The sequence below is a fragment of the Eptesicus fuscus genome, chromosome 10 (genome assembly GCF_027574615.1).
Source record: "Eptesicus fuscus isolate TK198812 chromosome 10, DD_ASM_mEF_20220401, whole genome shotgun sequence".
Classification (NCBI taxonomy): Eukaryota; Metazoa; Chordata; class Mammalia; order Chiroptera; family Vespertilionidae; genus Eptesicus; species Eptesicus fuscus.
This window is the reverse complement of record NC_072482.1, coordinates 81,579,831-81,605,123: the sequence shown is the minus strand read 5'-3', so window position 1 is coordinate 81,605,123 and position 25,293 is coordinate 81,579,831. Positions and strand designations below refer to the sequence as shown.

At 41.8% G+C, this 25,293-nt stretch overlaps 1 protein-coding gene and 1 non-coding gene across 2 annotated transcripts; one reads left to right on the top strand and one right to left on the bottom strand.

Moving 5' to 3' along the window:
- The first annotated feature begins 1,309 nt into the window (after window positions 1–1,309).
- HEY2 (hes related family bHLH transcription factor with YRPW motif 2) lies at window positions 1,310–12,912 on the top strand. The gene is made up of 5 exons (XM_008138628.3): window positions 1,310–1,524; window positions 3,475–3,553; window positions 3,683–3,766; window positions 6,348–6,429; window positions 10,764–12,912. Exons 1-5 carry the CDS (start codon window positions 1,442–1,444, stop codon window positions 11,471–11,473), a joined length of 1,038 nt encoding a protein of 345 aa, XP_008136850.2. The 5' UTR covers window positions 1,310–1,441; the 3' UTR covers window positions 11,474–12,912.
- Window positions 12,913–21,755: 8,843 nt separating this feature from the next.
- TRNAE-CUC (transfer RNA glutamic acid (anticodon CUC)) lies at window positions 21,756–21,827 on the bottom strand. The gene has a single exon. It is a non-coding gene; the product is annotated as a tRNA-Glu (tRNA).
- Window positions 21,828–25,293: the final 3,466 nt, after the last annotated feature.

The following is a 25,293-nucleotide window of genomic DNA, read 5'->3' as shown; positions in this document are numbered from 1 at the left end:
AACGAGTGGAGTCTCCCGGCTGGACCCCCACCAACCCGCGCCCGCCTCCCGGTCCCGCGGCTCCCGGGCGAGCAAACCGACCCCGGCTGCCCTCGCGGAGGCGCATCCGCGGAGACGCACCGGGTTCAAAAATCAGAGCATGGAAAGAGACGCTTGAAAACATGTTTTGAAAGCACATCCTCAGAGATTTTACCACCCGCGGTGTCCAATGCACTGAAAAACTGGACACGAATGCGAACTTTAGAAAACAAATCCCGTTTCCAGATCGATTTTTTCATGTCCGGGAACCTAATTAAATCTACCGCTGCGACCGCACCTTAGCAGGGAGAGTGGAGAATGACAGTTTATCTGAATAATCCAAGCCCGAAAAACTCGAACTTGGAAAAACGACTCAAATTGTGTCCTGAAACACCCGCATTTTTTTGCCCTGCTCCTTCCGGCCACCAAAGTAAACACAACTGCAGGCACGGTTTACTCAGCGGGATCAACTACCCACAGTCCCAGCGGCGGGGGAAATGGAAATAACTGATTTACAGCAAATCGGAAATCGTGTGGGGGCCAACCTCGGACCCTCCGACCGTCAGGGGTCCGGTACCTCGTGGGGGAAACTCACGTCCTTATCTGTCCACAGCCCCAGAGGCCGCAGAAGTAGCCTCGGGAGTTGCCGGGGAGAAAAAAAATAACTTTAAGGTTTTCAAAAACCCCCAGAGGGCAAATGTGACCGCCAGGGTCAGCCCGTCGGCAGTTTGGGTCCTGACCGGGGACAGCCGAGTGGGGCGGCGGCTGGGTGCAGCCGCGGCGCCTCCCGACGGCACCCGCGCTCGCTCACACTCGGCCACGCGCTGGGGTTCCTCTTTCAACCCAGGACCGAAACTTCACCGGCGGACGGCGGGGGCGAGGAGGAGGGCCGAGGCCCGCGCTCCGCGAGCCCGCCCCGCCCCGGCCCGCCCTGGCGGCGCCCGCGGCGTCCGGGCCCGCGCGCTTCCCCAGCGAGCGACTGCAACCTGGCGCTCCCGCCCGGCGCGGCCCGCGCCCTGCCGCGCGCAGCTCCCGGGCCCCAGGTGTGAAGTCGGGTTCCCACGCTTCGGCCCCAGCCTGGCGGCGGGCGGGGGCTCGGGCGGCCCCACCTCTCCACCCCAGCCAATCGCGGGCCACGCCGAGCCCGAGGAGGCGGTGCCCGCCGGGGCGCCGGGGGGGGGCCTGCGGGAGGGAGGTGTGCGCGTTGGCCCCGCCCGCCGGGGGGGCGTGTCCGGCGCCGGTCTTGCCGCGGAGCTGGGCTGCGGCGTGGGAAACAGCCCGGAGGAGCCGACAGCGCCGCCGCGGGAGTCGCGCCTGCCGGGCCCAGGGAGGGGGTGCGGAGGCCGGCAGGCAGGGAGGTCGCTGGGCCGCGCTTGGCATCCGTGTCTCCGGCCGGGCTGCGCCCCGCGCCGTTTCCGCCGCGATGAAGCGCCCTTGCGAGGAGACGACCTCGGAGAGCGACCTGGACGAGACCATCGACGTGGGAAGCGAGAACAATTACTCGGGGTGAGCGCGCGCTCGGCGGGAGCCGCCCGGAGCCCCGAGGCGTCGGGGAGCTTTGTGTAGGACGGCTCCTGGGAAACCTCGAGGCTCCTTTCCGTGGCGTCCTAACGAAGAGGGGGAAGTTTGGCCGGAGAGAAACTTGGAGTGGTGGGCGCTCGGGAACGTGCGTGGAGTGGGGCGAGGGATGTCGGTTTTCACTCTGGGGGTGGAGCGCAGCGGACGGGGACGCCGCTGGAAGTGCGGGAGTTGGCCAGGGATGTTGCCCGGCTGTCAGCACCGGGCCGGCCGACAAACAGGTCCCGGCCACGGGCGACGCCCCCGCCACTGAAACTGTCGAAATGGGCCAAGAGCAAAGAAAAAAAAATGATGTTTTTTAAAGAGACTAAAAAGATAAGTTGCTTTATGGAGAAATGAAAGCAACTTGCCATGTCCCGGCTAAGTAGGTTGCGCTCTCCAGGTTGACCATGTGTGTCTTGGCTGACAGGAGAGTGAGTGACAGATGTCAGGATCGGTTCGGGCGTTATTTCTTTGACTACTGGTTCTTAAGTCTGGAAAAGATCGGGGTCGTGATCACAGAAGCCAGACCTCCACTTTCCAGTGACAGGGGGAGATTACCGAGGCATTTTAGTGCCAGGCGGGTCAAATGATAATTGCTTCTAATTGGCATCCCCAGAAGCACCTTAATTATTTATCTGCAACTGTCACTCAAAGAGCAAAATTCTTCCTATCTTTTGGAAAACTTTCAATACTGTTTTTTTTTTCTTTCAATGCTGTTCTTCTAATACATACAAACCAAAGCCTGATTATCAGCAAGAGCAAAGATATTTACATGAAACATTGTTTACAAAGTATTTTCCAATGATTAAAGTGTTGGTCATCTTTAAAAAAATAAGAACAGAAAAACAGAAGATGTCATGTGAAAGGCGAAGCCAGTTGAGAATGGGTGGGAATGAGGAAGACAGTTAATTCAGAAATAAGATCCAGACGTGAGAAGATGAAGTAATAACAACCTGATCTGTGCAACATTTCTAAAATGGAAGAACAAATAACAGGAACCCTGGAAAATCTGAGAACATAAGGAATTATAGAATCCATGAATTATGAAGATTAACAGATACAAACTAGAAAGGATGGCAAAAATTCTAAGTGGCAAAATAATGATTTGATTGAACTCTCAGTATAAAATATCTTTTCATTAGGAAACTCAAGACGAGTTGCAGCTCCTAGAGGTTTAAGCTTAGGTTGAAGGCACAAAGGTACAAGTTTCATTTTCAAAGTAAAACCTTTACCTGGTAGTTGATCTGATTTTAATTTTCCTATCAGTGGCATTTTTACTTTGGAGCGTTCTTTTGGAAGATTAGTATACAAAACATTAAATTTGTCATTTTTTCCCCCGTTGTGAGATATGACTAATTGAAATAGTAAGATAACTTGTGTTAATTTTAAAGATTGCATCTAGAGACAACAGTGTGACATGTGATGATTGTATATCTGTTTGGTAATGGTGCTAAACATGTCCTTTATTTTAAAATAGCTTTGCTTTGTTCAGTATGTCTGACCGGAAAGAGGAGGAGGATGCTGCTAGAGATGAGTTGAGTTTTAAGAAACATTTATGAGTGGCACTAGGAAGTACTAATATTTAATTTCTCACCCTGACTGCCCATAATTATTTTACTAGGAGACTTAATAGAAGTTTAGGGATGTTTTTGCCAATGGATTTGGCATCTAAATTACTCATTAAAACTTTTCTTTTTTAAGCCACCATTCATTCCTGCCTGAAAAGAGATATAGGCTGAAAGCAAAGTATGTTAAGAGTAAAGCAAGAATTAAGAATAAAGTAGCACAGACCTCAACTGCGAAATCACTCTCAATATTTAATGGGTGGCATCAAGTACTCTGAAGAAACTATTGTTATGTTAATGAAGCACCTGACACACTCTTCCTATTTCATAGGCAAAGTTCTAGCTCTGTGATTAGATCGAATTCTCCAACAACAACATCTCAGATTATGGCAAGAAAGAAAAGGAGAGGGGTATGTGATTTTTTTTTTAATTTTTATTTCATGTTATGCAGCCTAATGTGTAACAGTTGTGTTTTTTCATTCTGAGTCATTTTATCATTTGTGTATTCATAAACGTTTGTTTTGCTTTCTTTGGGATAGATAATAGAGAAAAGGCGTCGAGATCGGATAAATAACAGCTTATCCGAGTTGAGGCGACTGGTGCCAACTGCTTTTGAAAAACAAGTAAGCTATCCTCACCCCTGACCACCCCAACCAAAAAGCTCAAAAAATCCGATTCTCTCCTCTGGGAATGTGGGTTCCTGTTAAAGCTTATTAAAATAATGGTGTATGTGCCCTGATCTGGCACAGAGCAGTGATTTCAATAAAATGCTTTGTTGTGGCAAAACTATTAAAAACATAATCCATCGTGAAGTTGAAAAACATTTCCATTCTTGAGCTTATTTTCCCCTTAAGGGTAACAGTGTTCATGCTTCCTCTGTTCTTTCTATGAGGACCAGTGGTGGTTTTGTTTAAAACCAAGATGTATGTGGTATTCTTTAAAAAAAAAAAAGAAGAAGAAGAAGAAGAAGAAGAAGAAGAAGGATATCATGTGTGAAATTTCATTTTTGTTTCAAACAGTTTAAGAAAAATAAGCTTTTTAATTTAAAAATTACCAAAGCCCAGGAAGTAACATCTCCAGCTCTATTTTCTAAATAATTTATACTAATGTAATTCATTTACCAACCCACATGGTTTCATTTTTAATCCCTGGGTTAACAGAAAAATGCTCGATTTGGAGCATCTTTTGGGAAGTTTGGTAAAAATCAAACTAGCCATATGCCCTTTTCAGAATTCAAGTATTCCTTTACCAAAAAAAAAAAAAAAAAAAAATAGATTTTTCACACTTAATCGAGTAGGAAGGCAAATATGTAAATCTTTCTTTGTCGTTTTAGAAAAGTTTCTCCTCCTGCCACCATGGCTAATGGCACAGATTTCTAAGAGCATCTTTCAAAGAATGTGGCATCATAACCTTGTTGAAAATACTTTCAATTTAATTTAAATAAGAGTATAAGACAGCAGCTGTTTGTTTACTTCATTTTGTTGTTTATTTCATGAACCAGACAAACATTACAAAGCCCTCGGAAATTATCCAGAAACTGCAATTTTGTTATTAGTCACGTTCACTGAGACTACTGTATATCTTCATGGAAAAATTGAGCACTGACAGAAGTCCAAGATGTAATATGCTATTGATTATACAATTTTAAGAGAAACACAGGCACCCATTCTATATGCTGAAACTGCCTTTGATTAGGTAAATGTAATGTGAAAACTGTAGTTTTGATTAGTAGCAGTAGGCTGAAAATGAAAATATTATTTAGAGAGATTTTTACTTTGAGTACTGAAATATCTAGCTATGAGGAGCCATCAGTTTGGTGTGGTTTTTGTTGTTCTTTTTCTTTCTTTCTTTTCTTAAATATCAACTGAAAACAATCTTAAAAGCAAACCTCAATTGTTTGGCAACTAGTTACCATAAACACAGACTTTCCCATTTGCAGAGCTTGGCTATCAACCCGTAGTGAGCTGGCCCTGTCACAATATGATTAGAAGGGTATTTATTCAAGCAGTTTAAATAACTGGCATTGAGCTGGTAATTTTCACGAAACAAGTAATGCATAGGAACCTGAAATAAACTTCTATTTCCTTTTCTGAAAAAGACATATTGATTTAATTATTTAGCTCTTCCAGGAAATTAGAAGCCACCCACAGCACTCTGAGACAGTTTGAGGTGGCACTTTTTTCAATTCGTTTCCAGAAGTTGCCTTATTTTAAAAAGTGGGGACATAGAAATACATTTCAAAGACAATTTTATTAAGAACTATTTTAAAGGGTTTAAATATCCTTACACGTTGCTGATGCTTACTAGATAAGTAGTAAATTATGCTTTCTTATTTATGATCTTGGAATTCACAGTGACACCTGCTGGTAATGATTGGAAAACATATTAAAAGTCTTCCTTTTTTTATTTTTGGTTCTGCTTACCCATGGTCTAGTATGAATTAAAGACTTATTAGAATTTTTATTTTATTTTTCTAGCTGAAAAGTCAAAATATTTTATTTTAAAATGTTAGAAGAGCATTAAAAGAGATATGTCCATTATATAACCAAGAATATTAAATATTTGGAAACTGTTAATCTTCTAAAATGTGGCAGGCACTTTCAGAGAGTTAAATATTGCAAATTATCCTACCATATGTCTTCTTTAATACCAATAATATTTGGTATGATGAAAAATACCAAGACCAACTAATTATTCAATCAAAGCCACCATGTCAGGGTTCAACAATAATTTGAGATTTTATTTCCTTATCCTCCAGAGTTGTATTCAACTGATCTAGACCTTAGCATTATATAGGACTATTGGATGTTTTATATAATTAGGTAATGAAATTAAACATACTTTCATTAACCAAGCAAAGTAAAAATATCAAGTATATATTAATCAAGGAACTGATTGGATGCAAAGTTTGAGATTTTCACAATTGTAATTTTGGTGGAGTAATATTGGGGAGTATAGTTACTCTTATGATAAAAATATTTATTATGCCTTTTAACCTTTAAAAGTTGAAATGGCAACTATCTGTCATTGGGTGTGACATAGTAATTAGAGTTTTCATTTAAAGTTTGGAAGGGATTCAGATTTTTCTGTGAAAAAAAATTAAATTTAGAATTTTCTAGTGAGAAGGAAAATTGAAAATCCAGTATAAAATGTCCCAAATTTGTTTCCATAGAACTTATAAGACTTTATGACTTGTTTATGCAGGGATCTGCAAAGTTAGAAAAAGCTGAAATATTACAAATGACAGTGGATCATTTGAAGATGCTTCAGGCAACAGGGGGTAAAGGTAAGTAGGTGACTTCATTTTCCCCACCCCTTTCCACCTTCCTTTTTCCACCCCTTCTCCCCTCCCCTCCCCAAGATTGTAAGGAAGTCATAGTTGAACGGTTCTTTAACAAGCTGAGGTAGGAGGTCCCAGATTAAAGCCGTGGAAATCAATGCTAATGGCAGGATTGAACTCGTGGGAAAGAACTTTGGGAACAAAAGAAGCACTTGACCCCGGGCTTGTGTTTGCTTTCATAATACTGTGGGAGTAAAGCTTCATTCACAGCAGCCTGGTCAGAGATTTGTTTGGGACTTCAGAAGCACATGCTGGAATCGGTACAGAAAGACAAAACAAACACACAAACATAAACAGGGGGTTAAAGGCAATCTTTTCTCTTTTTCTTCTTTCTCTTTCCCCAAAGCCCCCATTAAATCAGAGCTAGAACTCAGTATAATGCAGCTATTCCAAAGGAAGTGACTCTAGAATTACTCTCATTGTTGTTTTCAGATTTTGGTTGGTTTTGGATTCAGACCAGACAGAGCATTTGAAGTGCAGGTAGTGAATCTCTACTGGAAACCGTTAATGGAACAGTCATTCCTAACCAGAGCAAACAGGAGGAGGTTCCCTGGAGAGATGTCCTCTGTATTCCATAGTGATTTGGGGAATAACTGTTTAGTGGGTCAGGGACAGACCCTTACTTCATGCTAAAAGTACACTTGAGATGGGAAAGCTGTAATGTTCATTCAGATTTCATCATCCCAGTTCTCACTTAGACTGGATCTCACCCTTTTGTATCTTTTTCACCCTTCAAACAAACCTTTGGTATTCATCTTAGCCAAGGGTGATATCTATATATATATAAAAGGCTAATATGCTAAGTGTCCGACCGTCCGACCAGTTGCTATGATGCACACTGACCACCAGGGGGCAGACGCTCAACACAGGAGCTGCTGAGCTGCAGTGACTGGGCAGCAGCGGTTCTCAGATGATGCACCCCGAAACCAGAGAGGAGGGAGCCCGATTCCTCATAGGGCCACACGATTCCACCTTCGGCCATGGGTTATGTTGTTGCTGGGGCACTGTTGGGCCCTGAATCTGGTTTACTGCACACTTGCTTTTGCATTCCACACTCTGTAGGACAGCAACTCTGCAGAGTGCCCTCTTGCACTCCGGGACCCCTCGAGGGATGTCAGAGAGCTGGTTTCGGCCTGATCCCCACAGGCCAGGCTGCGGGACCCCACCTGCTAGAGGGACCCGCTCACTCTGAAGACGCCGGGGAGGGACCGCGTGGGTTGGCTCCAGGGCGTGTCCGGCCCATCTCGCCCAGGTCCCACCCTGCCGGCCACCTTCTAATTAATTTCCTTTCAATGTGCACGAATTCGTGCACCGGGTCACTAGTTTAATATATTTGACAACTGGATAAGTACAAGACACCACAAGGGGCTAAGTGCTGCTGCACCTTTACTCTGGAAGCTTCTCGGTGCTTTTTATCAGCCTTTTACTATGTAGTGTCATAGTTTGCCCTAGATGAAGGCAGGAAAAGGGCATTGGAGACAAGTAACTGTTTACCAGTTGGTATGGAAGTAGTTCAGTATTTAACTCCACTATGGCCATACTGATGAGGACCTGTGGAACACAGCCCTGGCCATCACCTCTAAATCTAAGACCAACCAAAATCTGAAAACAACATGAGAGTAATTCTAGAGCCACTTCCTTTGGATTAGCTACATTATACTGAGTTCTAGCTCTTATTTAATGGAGGTTTGGGGGAAGGGAAAGAAGAACAAAAGGAAAAGATTGCCTCTAACCTCCTGGTTTTGTTTCAATATTTGTGTGTCAGGGAGGTGGATCATTGTACAGGGAAGCCCATGTGGTGTGACTTACCCTTGGTTGCACCTTCTCAAGGAACCATCCTGAATGAATGGGCATGGGTTTTTAAGTTTCTGTTCATTAAAATGTAACCCTAAGTATGGGATGCAAACATTCTTACCTAATGGAGAAGAGAATGGATGAAATCTTAAGAGCCAAGGATCCAGCCCAGGTTGGCCACTGCCTCACCTGTGACCAGACACAGAACAGTGCACTGTTGCACTATGAGGCCTGCACTAGTGCTCTGAGCTCAAGGCCCCTCCAGCCCCCGTTTCCATCTGCACCGATTGAGTTGGTGGTGGTGCAAGAAAAGTTGTTTGTTTGCTCTGCCTCCCCGGGCATCGTTAACCACAAGACTGAGAATTCTTATCAACATTTCCAATATTTGGCCTGAGCTACATACTTGTAAAGAATAATATTGTTCTTATGCCTTACTATCAAAACTAAGTTCTGTCTTGGTTGCTATTCTTGGCTACCTGAACAGTCCTAAAATTCAAACCAGAATAGTGTATGAACACACATTTCCAAGCAAGCGCATACAAGTGGCCTGACTGCCAGGTCATTAACCCTTTGCACTCGCTTGCTTTTTTCTTGATTCCTTTATTCTACTTGGGATTTAATTTTTTTAATACCCCAGATTTTACAAAGCGCGGCAGTAGAATAAAAAACTGGAGTTTCTTTTCATACGAACTTATTTATTTGGATTTTCTTATATTTCAAATTATTGATACATTCAAAGAGTAATTTTAATCTCGACATCCGAGTGCAAAAGGTTAAACAGGTCACCAAGCTGGAGAATATGTGGGCCTTGAAGAAGGCGGGGCTGGCTGTGTGGGCTTACATCGCCCAAGGCTCACAACCGTGTCAGGGCCTCATAGTGTGCTGATGTCTTAGAGCATGGACTCTGTAGTTGGGCTGTTTTCAAATCCTGGCACTGTCGTGTAGTTGCTCTGTGATGCTTGGTAAATTACTAACCCTCTCTGAGCCCCATTTTCCTCATCTGTAAAGTGAGAACAGTGCTAGTGTCCACTTCACAAGGTTGTGAGTCTGTTCACTTAAAGCTGTAGAGCAGTGGTGGCACAGGTGATGTGGTTATAGACCTATGTACTGTGCTGTAATTTTTGGCCCAAGATTCATTCATAGGAGACAGCTGCTCATCGTCATTTCCCTCTGTATTCACCAACAGAATAGGAATTAGCATAATTTCCATTCCTTAAGATGCAACAGAGAACTCCGTGATATACAGCAACATGTAGCTGGCAAACCACAAATTTCAAATTTTTTCATGCCTGTTCATGAAAATTCTTGGAAGCTCTGAGGGTTACAATCCTGTTGGTTCATTTTTTTTACAGTCTACCTTGATCTTGCCACAGTTTCTAGAGAGGATTTAGTGGAGTAACCTAAATTTCTAAATCCCTCTGGATTTCTGAACTCGGTCTACACTGATGATCATCTCCCTCCTCTTCTCTCATGGGAGACAGAATTTGCAAAGGCCCACAGAGAACCCTGAGGACGCTCCCGTGAAATCTTTTCCAGGGAGGTGGCTTCTTTAGCGAGAGCTTTTCCTTCTAATCCCAGGGACTTTGTTGCTAACTCTGCCTAAGTCCTCATCTTCCACATTTCATGATGCAGTCTTATATCAGCTTTGTGCTGTTGTTACTGTTTCAATAGGGTATATTTTTGTTCCAGATGGTTTTTTGGGACTTCCAAATTTCAGTTCGAATTCTAGCTTTAGGACTTTTGAATATTATGACTACTATTTTCCAAAGTGCTTGAGATACAGAATAAGATAGTCTAATAATGAATAGATGATAAATGAAACATTTTGTTTTTATTGGATTTTTTCCTACCGAGTAATGACAACATGATTTAAAAAAAAGCCACTGAGAGTCAAGAAGCATTTTTTTTTTTTTAATTTAAGATACAGGAAGTGATGGTGCAAGAAAAGTCCTTTATTCGAAAGTCCCCAAGCCGCTAAAATGCATTCTACCTCTCTGTTTACCGCCAAGAGAGAGTACAGATGTTTCAGAAAAGCCCTTTACTCTACAGCTCATGTGACAGAGACAGAGCCTGGAACTCTGTATCACCGTGAAAAATTCGACTAGGGAATTTCACTAGTCCACAATACAGAAGGAGAAACACCACTTTTTTCCCCTGCAAGTATTTGAAACATGCATGTTCTTAATCTCGTCCCCCACTTCCCCATACACACACACTGTGAAGTTTCATTGCAAGAACAACTGTAGCACCTAGCAATGCCAGAGTTGTCACACCTGTGAACTGCAGACTGTACTTTCTGCGCTCTCTTGACTTCTGCACAAATTGCAGCTATAACTAGCTGGCACCGTTGTCAGAAAGGATCGTGGTTCCGCTTCAATCTTCTGCAGGACAGAGTGGAACCTGGTTGGTAGGCCTCTTTAGTAACTGGATCCTTTTCTCCTCTCTCTCTCTCTCCTGGCCCCCACTTTGCTCAAACCTCCTCTTAGGCTACTTCGATGCCCATGCGCTGGCCATGGACTTCATGAGCATTGGATTCCGAGAGTGCCTGACGGAGGTGGCCAGGTACCTGAGCTCCGTGGAAGGCCTGGACTCCGCGGACCCGCTGCGGGTGCGGCTGGTCTCCCACCTCAGCACGTGCGCCTCGCAGCGCGAGGCGGCGGCCATGACCTCCTCCCTGGCCCACCACCACCACCACCACCCCCACCACCCGCTGCACCCGCACCACTGGGCGGCCGCCTTCCACCACCTGCCCGCCGCCCTGCTCCAACCCAACGGACTCCACGCGCCGGAGTCCACGCCCTGCCGCCTCTCCGCGGCCTCAGACGCGCCTCCGGCCCACGGCTCCGCGCTCCTCACCGCCACGTTTGCCCACGCGGATTCTGCCCTTCGGATGCCATCGACGGGCAGCGTGGCCCCCTGCGTGCCGCCCCTCTCCACTTCGCTCCTGTCCCTCTCCGCCACCGTCCACGCGGCCGCCGCGGCCGCCACCGCCGCGGCGCACAGCTTCCCCCTGTCCTTCGCGGGGGCCTTCCCCGTGCTCCCCCCGAACGCCGCCGCCGCCGCCGCCGCCGTGGCGGCCGCCACCGCCATCAGCCCGCCCCTGTCGGTGTCCGCCACGTCCAGTCCGCAGCAGACGGGCAGCGGGACAAACAGTAAACCTTACCGGCCCTGGGGGACAGAAGTGGGCGCCTTTTAGGTTGTCTCGGGACTTCCTGCGATGGGAACGGAACGCCCTGCATCTCAGCGGCTGCGCCCCGACGGTGGCCCCCACACAGCTGTCCACAGATGCACCCAGGAACAATGAAGCTGTTGGAGACGCACACACCTCCCAGGGGGCAATGCGACATCCTCCGTTTGCTTTCTTTCTTGTGGTCGTCTAAGGCAGCTTTTGAGAACTTCACACTTGCCTTCCACGTAGAATGTTCCCGGAAAGGGAAAAGACTGTACCCTCCAGCCTTGCATCGGTGTCTCTAAGTTGGAGAAGAAAGAGGCCCTGACTGAATTCTCTTGAAACTAGATGGGGAGGAAAAAAAAAAAATAGCCGTGTTTCACAAGTGCCTGAGCTAGTGAAGTTTTGTTCTGAGCGCGGAACGTTGCACGAGGGACGGGGGTGGAAGTGAGGTTAAGAAGGGAAAGGACAGCAGCCTTGCCTTAGGCTGCAGACGTACAACGCCAGAGAAGAGTACCCTGTTGAAAGCAACAGGTTTTTATCGGCCAAAAGGACTGCTGGAAATGATTTTCAAGTTGAAAGACCTAGTTTTATCTTTAGTTTGCTTTCTCTGTACAGACTTGCCAAGTGGTGACGTTCGGCAATACACTGGTATGAGCAGTTACTCCATCAGTGCTCAGGTTAGCAAGCATTCTGCCTTGTCTGCAAACCCCCAGGCACCTGTTTCTTTCATGGCTCAGAATATGGTGCTTCTTGTAGAAACCATGCGTTTATGGAGTACACCCAGGAGCAGTTACCTACTGTGTGCCCGCCAGAGGCTGAGTTGATTCATGCCAACTTGAAAACTCCAAGTTTGTAAAAGTTTTAGCATAATTTATTCCGTTTCATTTGGACTATTTTCTCATATGTATCCTCTTCATTTTGTCCTGATGACGTGTACTGTCCTTGTCATCCTTTTGGGAGAAGTAGCATTTCTGGAGGGGATGAGACAGGGAGATAGATAGATAGCATTTGGAACAGAAAAGCCACGATTTTTAAATGCTCGTTGTCAAGCTCAAGATGGCGTTTGACCCCAAATCAAGATGAATGTATGCAGTGGGATGTACATAAATTAGTTTGTCCATGCCTAGACTAGTGCTGCATAATGGTGTTTTGGTTTCGTTTTGTTTAATGACAAAATAATCTTTTACTACATTGAAATTGAGCACATGAGATTTTATGTTTGAAAGATAAAGACACAGCATGTATTATTATGCACTTCATTTCTCTGCTGTGTGGAGAAAGCAATAAAGAAGAATGTTAAACATTATGCAAAATTATACTTTTAAATATTTGTTTTAAAATTACTGTACCTAGTCTTTTTTGCATTACTTTGTAACCTTTTTCTATGCAAAAGTCTACATATCACTAATTAAATGAAGTCCTTTTTGACTGTTTTCATGTGGATGAGTTGCTTTGCAGAATGTAAAGTTGATATGAATTTCAAGCAAGGCCTTCCTTCACTAACAAATTAAGCCAGGGCTTTTCTTTTGCTCTTTCACAGCTTTCTTGAAATTAGTTTTCACCTGAGCTTGTAAATCAATTAAGCATAGGTGGGTAAGACATTATTTGGAGGCAGGAAGTAATCAGTTCCCTCTGCCTTTTATTCTTAACCATGGTTCTTGGAAAAGTGCAAATACAAGAACTCTAAATCAGGGGTCCTCAAACTTTTTAAACAGGGCGCCAGTTCACTGTCCCTCAGACCGTTGGAGGGCCGGACTATAGTTTAAAAAAAACTATGAACAAATTCCTATGCACACTGCACATATCTTATTTTGAAGTAAAAAAACAAAATGGCAAAAACACCCGCATGTGGCCCGCGGGCCGTGGTTTGAGGACGCCTGCTCTAAATAATACTAGTAGTATACCGGACATAGGGTAATACGCTAGCATGTGTCATACATTTTATCACTCAAAAACATTTGTAGTGTTTTTTAAAACCACATGCATACATGAAGGGCGTATATATGCCTCCTGATGATGAATTCTCTCTATCTACCTCAATGCCAATTTCTTTTGATGCTGTAGGGATTATGCAGATATCCCCCCTTCAATGAAGCCTGAAAGAGACCATTTCAGAGTTCCCAAAGCTACTGGGCCAAACATATGGAAAATTAAGAAAGAATGGTCTTATTATGCATTTCACTTATGCTCAAAGCTAAAGGAACAAGTGGGAGGCTTTTAGTTTTAAAAAATCAAGCGTATAGTTTATCTAATTTCTTCTGTCTGGAAGTGGGTAAAAAAATGAGCAAAAACAGATCACCATGTTCCTCCTCTGTGAGGCTCTCTGGTTATTAAATTTTCTGTTAGCTCTGATGGAATTAGGTAGCAAATAAGAAAATGGATTTAGTAGTATTTGAAGTTTGCTTTTTAATCACGATTTGTGGGCCGCTGGCATAGAAATGATTTTTATTATCTAATAGTTGATTCTGTGCCTATTGTAATTCAGCATTTAAAGAATTCTTTTCCTATTTTGGAATGTAAAGTGTTTTAGAGAGCAGGATTTTTTTTTTCTAAAAAAATTTTGGATTAAATATTTTAAGATAAATCCCCTTCCTTCCTCCTTTCTTCTCTTTCTTTTCCTCTTTTTTTTTTCTTACATTTTTTTTCTTCCCCGTTTCATAAGGGTTATTATTTTTCAATTTAATTGATTGAAATATTTGCAAACCAACTTGCCACCTAGTTGCTAAGGGTTATCAGTGTTCCTAAAGAAAATCATTATCAGTAATTTTAGTAATTTATTAATTGGTTCTTGATCAGTGTTTCACATCGTCAGCTTTTAACATTACATTTCACTCATTTCTATTAACTTTACCATTGAGTTTTCCATCTCTGATCAAATGTGTTTTTTTTAAGTATGTTGTTATTGATTTTTAGAGAGAGAGGAACAGAGAGATAAAATATCGACGAGAAAGGAACATCATTGACCGGCATGAACATCATGGCCCTTACTGGGCATAGAGCCGCAACCAGGGCCTGTACCCTGACCTGGAATCAAACTGGAGACCTATTGGTTCCTCGGTCAGCCACTGAGCCACACCGACTGGGTAGATCAAATGTTTTTTGAAAGTGGTGTGCTACCTTTAGGTGTGGTGATTTTCGTGTTTGCTACCAAAATGGAAAAAAACCAACAAACAGAAAACAAAAAAAAACACCACTTTTTATATTTCAAGGGGAAAAGAACGTTTAAGGATTTGATTTATTGGTGGCTTTTATTTGTGTAAAAGTTAGTCCCAAAATTAACTCACAGGATTTTTGGTAGGAAAAAGGGGGGGAAAGGAGAGAAAAGGAAAAGGGAACATTTTTAGAAAATTGAGTTTTCCCAATGTTAAAAGCTGTGTGTATGCCTAACTAGAACAGTTTTGTATTTCACATCAGTGCGCCAGAAGAGGTTTATTGAATAACTGCTGTGTACCCAGCACTGTGCTGTATGTATGTCAGGTTTTGAATGGTGTGTTGTACCACATGATAATGACAGGTATGGCTGCCACCCTAGCTTTTACAGGGACCCTCAAAAGAAAGAGGTGCCCTAAGAGTGAGGAAAGGGGTTTCTGGAAACTGGCTGGGGAGGCTTTTTCTCTCCTTGGAATCTTGTTATTACAAATATGGTATTTCCTATCATATTTGAGGAAATCTGTGGTACTTTTAAAGCAATGTTGAAACATTAAAAAGACCAGCTATTAACTAGATTGATGGCTGTTTGACCTACAAATACATGTGTTCCAAAAATCTTAATGAAGCCTTTGGATTATCTTCCGTATATATTAAACTTGTTTCTTTTATCAATAATTGAGTTACCACAAAGTAAGAGCAATGCCACCTTAGGTAATATCAACACAAAGCAAGATGATTTTTGAACTCCATATTTTCCTAGGTCGAAGATTCCATCACTCTAAAGATCTTCTGTTGGTTTAGGGTCAGTTTTTATGGAAAAGAACCACCACAACATAACTTTACACATTAATCATAAGGTATCCCAATTTCCAGAGTGGAAAAATGAAAAAAAAAACAACACAAAAACAAAAAATACAAGCATTTTGGATTTGAGGCAATACTCTCACTTAATATTGTATTTGAATGCAAATTGAAAAATCTGTGGCTAAGATATGAAGAGATTAAAATGCTGCTGATTTAGCTTACTTTAAATATATCAGGATAGGGTCCTAGTCAAATCAAAGAATCTGGATTGACTTTGTAAATTTAATCATCTAAAGATAGATGTGGTTTTCAAACTTTTCATGTTTTTATTGCACAATGGGACTAATCCTAGTTCTGCATTTTACTGGAGAATGGAATTTGACTTCCCTTGTAATTGTTTTAAGATCTAAGCAATAACAGAGGCTGTGAACATTTCAGCAACTACAACAAAGCATTACAGCAAATATGACATCATAAACGGTGACTATTGCTCATATTCTTTGGAAGGAGAAGCCTTTGAACTCAGTGGGAGATCCTAAAAAAAAAGAAAAGAGAAAAGTCCCTTAGCTGCCACAGACACTTGTATGAGGCGTCAGAGGCATATGAGAAATGGTTCCCTAGGGATGAGGTGGCACTTTCTCCCTCATTTCTAACTTCAAAGGAATAGACAGGAGTGGGGTTGGTCAGAGAATCGGGCCTTCTGCTGTAACTGACAGGACCCACTGCAAGTCGCAGGTCCAAAAAAAAGAAAAGAAAATGTCATACTGTTAATACTGTTTGGTTGTTCTCTGTGCGAAGCTCCATGCTAAGTGCCTGAAATCTGTTATTTAAAACCATAACTGTCCTATGGCATAGATAGCATTATTATCTTTGCATTACATATTAACTATTGGAGAATAAGAGGTTAACTGTCCACGATTATACCTATCAGTTTGAGCAATGACCCAAACCAAACCTGTCCGATTCTTAAGTCCATCCCTTTTACCTTAGACAGTGCTTTTTTTGGACTCCGATTCATTCAGACTAACCAAAAATATTTCAGCTTGCCTGGGATCACTTTGAACTAATGACAGGAGTAAATCTGTCTATGGTTTTAGCATAAAAATTTCCACCATATCACCCTTTTATGAAAGGATAAGAAAAGAATAACTCCATTCTATCACATAACATAAAAGAAAAATTAGTTTGTCAGTTCCTTAATTTTAACTTTCAACTTTGAAGCCAGTCACACCTACCTTAATTTGTGAACTTACTGTAAATATGAGGCAAAATGGTGAAGTGTTAAGACTAGATCTCTGAGTAACTTGAGGTTCAAAAAAACCCTATCTTTCACTGGGTGTAAAAGATAAGAGAATGCTGAATTACACTGAATGTTTATACATTCCCAGTCCATCATATCATAAAATAACATTATTCCTTTGGCCTATGAAGACCTGCCCAGTAACCCATTCACTTTAATAATTCCCATTATCAGGAAGGGCTTTTCAACTAACTAAAACTCCAGTCTACAGTTAAGCATATTTTCTATAGCAGTTAACAGCTTACTATGTGTATTATTTTTCAAAAACCTTATAATCAGACGCATTTGTATGTGCCTCTAACTTCTTAGTCTTCTGAGAACTGAATTTTCTGTTTCCTTAACCTCTGTTGTCATTCTACTAGTCTGTGGGACTCAAGAAATTTATGCGTATAAAATGGTATATGCATGTAATAGAATGTCTTATAAACTTTTCTTTAAGGGAGAGAAAGAGGTTGAATATCTTTGGCAAGTTAACCTAAAGTTTCTTGCACTTAAGTTGGCTTTGTAATAGTTTTGAGTTTTCATTGCAGCAAAAACAAAGTCACATTTTCTCATGTGTGTGAATATTTTGCAAAGAATGGCTATTTTCATAACGTTCTACTTGTACAAGTCAGGTGATAAATTTAAAATTGCTCATAAACTCCTAAAACAACTGAGTAATGGAGTTAACCCATCTTCCCTAATTACAAACTATCAAACTGAAGATTATTTATCATAGTATAAAACTCTGCTTCCTAGATCTTTCACCACTTCTTTTCAAACCGTTTTCCTTAATTACAGAGAACCTAAAGACCTTTTTTTTTTTTTTTTTTTTTTTCACGAAAACAATACGACTGGAGCTGTGTGTAGCTAAGCTTGTGTAGATTTTCCTGTGGGCCAGCAGTGGCTGGCCTCTGCCCTGTCCGGGCCAGTCAGTCCCAGTCCAGCTGCTGTAAATAGGCTTCCCTGGGGATCTGGCAAGATGATGGAGATGTGTTTGCAGTCAGGAGGGCAAAGCACACAGGCACACAGACCATATTTCACTTTCGTTATATCTGTCACAGTCACAAGCCACCCCCTAAACAGGAACTAAACCAGTCCCCCCCCCCCCCTTTTTTTCTTTTTCTTTTTTTGTCTCAAAGCAGCCACTTAGATTTATTTTATTATTATTTTATTATTTCTAAGAGCAGAAGTATATGTGTAGAATACTACAAATGATCAGGTGTGGTATCATCATCAAAACCTTTTTACAGCCTGGTGACTACCAGAGGAGGGTACTGCCACGCTCAGGGGCAAGTGTTGCCTTGGCAACAAACATCCTTGACTGCCACAGTAAAGGAGACCTGAGGCCATCGTGCCCTCTTTCAAGGTTCAGTAAGCCACCTCCCCTCCAAGGAAGATATTCATGAGTCCATCACTGCTGAGTCTTTAACAAGCTTGAGGCATATGTGTTGCACCAAGAGAACAGACTTAAACACCAAGGGTCTCCTGACCATAATTATCATGGGAATGGATCTCAGTAATACCCATGATTTATCTGACCCTTGCTGACCAATTCTTACAACAGAGCTACTCCTTTGATGTGACCATCAAGCCCCAAGCACAGGAACCACAGACAAAACAACACAGGAGCAGTAACTCAATATAAATCCATTTAGCCGCTTCTGCAAACACCAAGTCTGGAGGCAGCTTCCTTGCTCTGGGTATCAGGAGCTTGAGGCAAAAGGAGAAACAGTTCACCATTGCTTGTCTTCAGGATATGACATAGTGAGAGAAGCAGTGAGCGTCATTTGTCTGATTGTTCTTTTAAATGTATTAGCCTAGGAGTTAGAATTCTGTAAGTGTATGGAAGGGGACCAAATGTCTGCCATTGCAAAACTGTGACTTTTGGGATATTGATTTTAAGCTGGTTATTAAGAAACAAAGAACTCAGAAAGAAACCTTTGCCCTAACCAATTTGGCTCAATGGATAGAGCGTTGGCCTGCAGACTGAAGGATCCCAGGTTCGATTCCGGTCAAGGGCATGTACCTTGGTTGCGGGCACATCCCCAGTAGGGGGTGTGTAGGAGGCAGCTGATGGATGTTTCTCTCTCATCGATGTTTCTAACTCTCTATCCCTCTCCCTTCCTCTCTGTAAAAAACATCAATAAAATATATTTTTTTAAAAAGAAAAAGAAACCTTTGACCCTCATCCTTTCCTTTCTAACTGAATCAGATGGAAAGACCTGCTCCGGGAAGAGAATCCTATATAATAAAGAGGTAATATGCAAATTGACCATCACGCCCTCCCACAAGACGGCCAGCAGGGGAGGGCAGTTGTGAGCGATCAGGCTGGCAGGGAAGGGCAATTGGGGGGGGACCGGGCCTGCAGGGGAGGGCAGTTGGGGACAACCAGGCCGGCAGGGGAGGGCAGTTGGGGGCAATCAGGCTGGCAGGGGAGCAGTTAGGCATTGATCAGGTTGGCAGGGGAATGGTTAGGGGGTGATTAGGCTGGCAGGCAGAAGTGGTTAGGGGCAATCAGAAAGGCAGGCAGGCGAGCAGTTGGTAACCAGCAGTCCAGGATTGTGAGAGGGATGTCCAACTGCTGGTCCCAGATTGGAGAGGGTGCAGGCTGGGCTGAGGGACACCCCCCCCCCACACCCCAGTGCATGAATTTCGTGCACTGGGCCTCTAGTCTTAACATATTCACCTTAGCATTAGAGAGAAAGGTTCTAGGCCCACCCCAGACCCCTGTTCATTTCTCCTTTGTCCATAATGGCATATAAACCTCAACTACCCAATGTGTTCCATCATATCTTATGACACCCCAGCATGTACATCCATAGTAAACTTTGTAGAATTTTTCCCACAAATTTGATAATTAGCCCAGGTAGAAGAATTTAGAAGGTGAGAGGAAAATTATCTATTTTAGCCCCCACATTATTCTCTCTCTCTCTCTCTCTCTCTCTCTCTCTCTCTCTCTCTCTCCATTCCTCTCCCTCTCTCTTTTATTTTTATTTTTTTCTCTCTCTTTTAAAGATACCATGCTTTATGTTTCTTGTTTTCAAAAGCAATGATTTTTAGTCTGATTCAAAATATATACAATGGAGTCATGTTTCTTTAAAAGAAAATCATAAATCTAATTAATATGGCTGAGATTGAAATTATATTATTGAATTTAAATAATGTCCTTCACCATAAAAAAAAAAAAAACAAAACACTAATCACACATAGGTGAGCAGAGCTGTGTCACTACCGAGCACTTAGGGCAGAATCTTTCGTGTATACTAATGAAGCTATTGACTCATCAGTGACCCGGCATGGGCTTTGAGATGCTGCTGTACCCACCCTCCTTTCTGGGGCTCCCTCATGCTCTCCATATGAAGACAAATCCTTCACCTCAAGCTACAAGGCTATATAAGATCAGTCCCTGGGCCACTTCTTAGGCTCCTCTTCACCTTTCTTTGCTATCTCTGACTTCCCATCCAACCATCCTGGCTTTCTTTCAGTCCCTGGTAGTCTTTCCTGCTACAAAGTATTGCACATGTTTCTTCTATTTAGAATGCTCGTTTCTCTCCTTTATACCTAGGTAACTCATCTTCATTTTTCAGATCTCTACAGATCTGACAACACCAACTAGTTCAAAATCTTATTGTGGAATTACCCGAACCACATACATCTCCTTCACAGAAGAATTTTTCAATTGCAACTTAAATGTGTTATTATATGACTACCATCTGAGTCTCCATCACTACACTGAAGCAAATGATAATGATTAGGTTTTGCTCACCATTAATGTCCAGGGCCTCTTTGCCTTTGTCTCAACTAATTTTAGTGGATATTGCTTAAGTGAACGAATACCTGAATGCATGACTGACTGATGAGGAATGAATGAATAAATGTCATTTGCTGGACCTGTGTACTAGTTGCATTGAATTGATTTGAATTTTTTTCCCCCAAATTTAATCTGATAGCACAGTATATACACAAGTCAAATCAAGCATGATTGATGAAGTGAGAAGAAAGAGGCTTAGAGAGAAAAAAAATCTGCTGCTGCTATTTATGACTACAATAAACTGGATTTTAACTCTACCCAACATTTACAAAGTAAGTATGGGTGATTTGGATTAAGTGTGTTTGAATGAGACACATGAGGCTACAATGCCACCTTGTGGTTTATTTTTACATTTATTATTTCTAACCTGACAAGCACCATTATAAATTATTCAATAGACAAGAGTAGAATTTTGCTCAACTAAATATTGCTTGCATGCCATTATCCCAGACAGTTTATTCAAACATTATCATTCATTTCTTTTTGTTTTTATTTTAATTAAATAATGAATTGGTAGAGAAAATAGTGTAACCCATATATAAATTATGACTAATCAAAGAGAATTAACACTTATGTACCCACCACCCAGATTAGTACTACTGGTACTTTAAAAGACACCTTTATGCTTCTTGCAAATTCTTTCTCCATGTTCTCCATTAACCAGGAATAACTACTATCTTGTTTTCATTTATAGTTTAATATCTGTGATATGTCAAGAAATAATCATTTTAATTTAGCATTTTAAAACTTCATATAAAATGGGATTATCCTGTTCCGATTTTCTTTTTATTTTTTAGATATATTTTTATTGTGGATAGTATTACAGATATCTCATATTCCCCGCCCCCATTTATTCCCCTCCTCCCAGCCCATGATGCAAAATAGGTATAATCCTTCCTAAAATAATTTTCCTCCTGTTATTAGTGAAACATAGCTCAAGATTAAACAAAAACTTTAAAAAATTAATCCAGATTGTCTTCAAAAGCTGGAAAATGCAGTTTTAGAAGTGGTTTAACATGTTTTTGGACAAATGTATTTAGAGTACTTTAGAATCCCGGAAAAGAGCAGGAAGTATGATACAGTGGGCAAGAGCCTGGACTCCAGAGTAGAATCAGGGATCTTCATGGTATTTATTCTAATGTAAATAGTGCCTGTACATAGGTGTGATATATTTTAAACCTTAGAGTAAATAACGCTTAAAAATTAATTGAACTTTTGTGATTAATAAAAATAGCAACGAGTATAGAAAAAAGAGGATCTTCCCTGACCGGGAATCGAACCCGGGCCGCGGCGGTGAGAGCGCCGAATCCTAACCACTAGACCACCAGGGAACCTGCTAGCCTGGTTTCCAAAATCACACTTGGTGCTTTAACATGTAAACCTGCCCAATAGAAAACAAGAGTGTTGTCTTCAGGCTCCGCCCCACTTCCGTCCTGTTCTAGGTTTCAGTCGCCTAAACTGGGGCATATTCTCCGCCCCAGCGGAGCTCCGCAGAGGCTCCTAAATAATAATAATAATTATTATTATAATAAACGGACCTTCCAAATCTCTTCCGAGGCTGGAAAAGACGTGCTGAAATTGCTTTCCAATTACGTAACATGTAAATATCTGCATCTACACGAATGTTCAAGTAGGGCTCAGAACCTTGTTTTCTTAAATCATCTTCTTGCTCTTTCTAAATGTAACCTCTATGTGTCTTTCTCTCTACAGCAGATATTAAGTCCCACTAATCAGTTTACTAAGTCTGACGATAGAAAGCCACCGGCGGAGAACATTGCACGCTGTAGAGCTGGGTGCGGTACCGCACACATCCTTGGCACAATGCATAGGCTCTGCTCTGTAAATGTGGCTGATAAAGGGCCATGTGGCCTTATAGACACGTGATTATATATATATATATTTGGGAGTCAGCTAAGAGACCTGTGGATGTTGCCTGGTGCAGAACCAGGGTATCTGCAACCGAATTCAAATAAACCCTCCAAACCCATTGTTTCCATTACCCTCCTATTTTGCAAACAGTGTTATTATTTGGGCCACTGCGTCGCCTCTCCGCGTTTTGTACCAAACTCGGCCAGGAAATGATGTAATTGCCAAATGAGTCAAGAAATCTTACATCCCACCCTAGATTCAGAAACGCTCCTGAAATACGAGCAGAAGGCAATAGGATGTAACTCAGCTTTGAAAGTGCCAACCGTTACAGTCAAATGTAACCCAAGAGACCCTGCTGCTCTGCAAGATGCAAGGAGGCTTAAGTAAAACAGACATAAATTTGTAATGAACTTGCTCACAACATCCGGCGCCAGTGTAAATAGCTGCCATCCATCACCATAGAAGTTAGGTGAGGCTGTGCTTGCCTATTGTCTCCTGTTTTCAGCAACTCAGAGATGCTTGATAAAATTTATTTAAAATTATTTAATAGCATGGAAACAGGAAGATTAACAGGACTTATTAGTACTAATAAATAAAGATGGTAAAATTGGGAGAAATTTCTAAACTTTATTATATTTTATATGAGACACACATCCTCTATCCCACAAGGAAGTTTTAGGAAATCGAGTTCAGTAGATGGAGCCCTTACCTCTCAGTTAAGAGTCACCAGAATTTAACATCAGTTTCTGTGTTTAAAACAAAACAAAACAAAAAATGATGGGGTGGGGGGGGGAAACCCCTGAGGTAACATTTATTTGAAAGGGTGGGGTCTCTTGGCCCTGCGGCAATTGAGGCCTGTGTGTGTGTGTGTGTGTGTGTGTGTGTGTGGTGGTGTGGTGGGGGGAGGGACTCTGGGAGGTTGGCTGTGGGAGTGCACTGACCACCAGGGGAGCTCCTACATTGAGCGTCTGTCCCCTGGTGGTCAGTGCAAGTCATAGCAACTGGTGGATCAGTCTTTCCAGTCATTCAGTCATAATGGTTGCTTAGGCTTTTATATATATAGATTACATTAAGTTTCAGGTGTAAAACATTATAATTCAATATCTGTATACACTATAGTATATCTAGTCTTGAATAAAAAGATAAAATAGATATTACATTTAGATTAGTTTTTAATAGGTTTAGTTACAATATTGTACAAAAGGCATAAAAGGCTACAGTGAAAACTACCATCCCTCTCTTATCCCCAATCATTCCTCAGTTTTCCTTCCCAGAGGTAACCAGTGTTAACACTTTCTTCTGTATCCTCCTAGACATAGTCCATGCCTATACAATATCTATTTCCCTTTTGCTCTTTTTATCTTAAAACATTTCATACCTATAGAAAATTATAAGTATAGGACAATGAACACACATATACCCTTCATCTAGACCTGTACTATCCAATTTAGTAGCACCAGAGACACTGCATTGAAATGTGACTAGGACAAATTTATATTCTATAAGTGTTGAATGCATAGTGGCCTTATTTTGGAAAAAGGGTAAAATATCTTAATATTTTTACCTTGATTACATTTTAAAATAATGTAATATATTGAGTTAAAATATTATTACAATTAATTTAATTATTTTTACTTTTTAAAATGTAGCTACTAGAATACAATATTTAAAATTACATATGTGGCTTGCATTATATTTCTATTTTACAGTACTGATATAGTCGCCAATTGTTACTATTTTGCCATATTTGTTTTCTCTGTATCTTTTTTTCTGAAGCAATTGAGGTTAGTTGCAGATATCATGATATTTTACCTCTAAATACTTTATTATATATTTTCTAAAAACAATATGTTTATAACTTAGGAAATTTAAACTTGGTATACTATTATTATACAGTTAATCAAATTTTCCCCTTGTCCTGATAACACTTTTTATGCTTTTTCTTTTTATTCAGGATCCACTCAAGGATCATATATTGCATTTTTAAAATTTATATCTTTATTGATTTCAGAGAGGAAGGGAGAAGGAAAGAGAGATAGAAATATCAATGATGAGAGAGAATCATTAACCGGCTGCCTTCTGCACGCCCCATACTGGGGATCAAGCCTGCAACCCAGGCATGTGCCCTAACTGGGAATGGAATAGTGATCTCCTGGTTCATAGGTCAGCACTCAGCCACTGAGCCACACCAGCCGGGCATATATTGCATTTGGTTGTCATGTTTCTGTAGTCTCCTTCCTTTAACCTGAAATAACTCGCCAATCTTCTTCCTTTTTAAAACAACAACAACAACATTGACCTTTTTGAATAGTGAAGGACAGTTGTTTCAGAAATTACATCAGTGCATTCCATCAAAATGCACATAATGCTGGTGGATGGTATTATCTGTGATGTAAACGTGGTAGGGAGAAAAATGGTGCCCATGGAGGTGTCCCTGTCCTCCCAAATGCAAGTGTGTTACTTCACCTGGCAGTACAAATTTCACAGATGTGATTAAATTAAGGATTTTGAGACAGAGGAGATTATCCTGCATTATCTGGATGGGCCCCAAGTCATCACATGAGTCCTTCTCAGTGAAGGAGGGAGGCAGAAGAGTCAGAGTCCCAGTGATGGGATCTGAGGAAGACTCAGCCTGCCTTCACTGGCTTTGAGGATGGAGGGAAGGGACCACGAGCCAAGGACTGTATGTAGGTGCTCTCTAGAAGCTGGAAAATGCAAGGAAAGCAGAGTCTCGCCTGGAGTTTCCAGAAAGAAACCAGCCCTGCCAACACCTACTAGTAGATTTTAGCCTGGTGAGATGTGTCAGATTTCTGGACTACGGAACTGTAAGATAATAAATTTGTTGTTTTAAGTCTCTAAGTTTGTGGTAATTTTTCACAACAGCAATAGGAAACTAATACAGGAAGTTTGATCATTTGATTAAGGTGT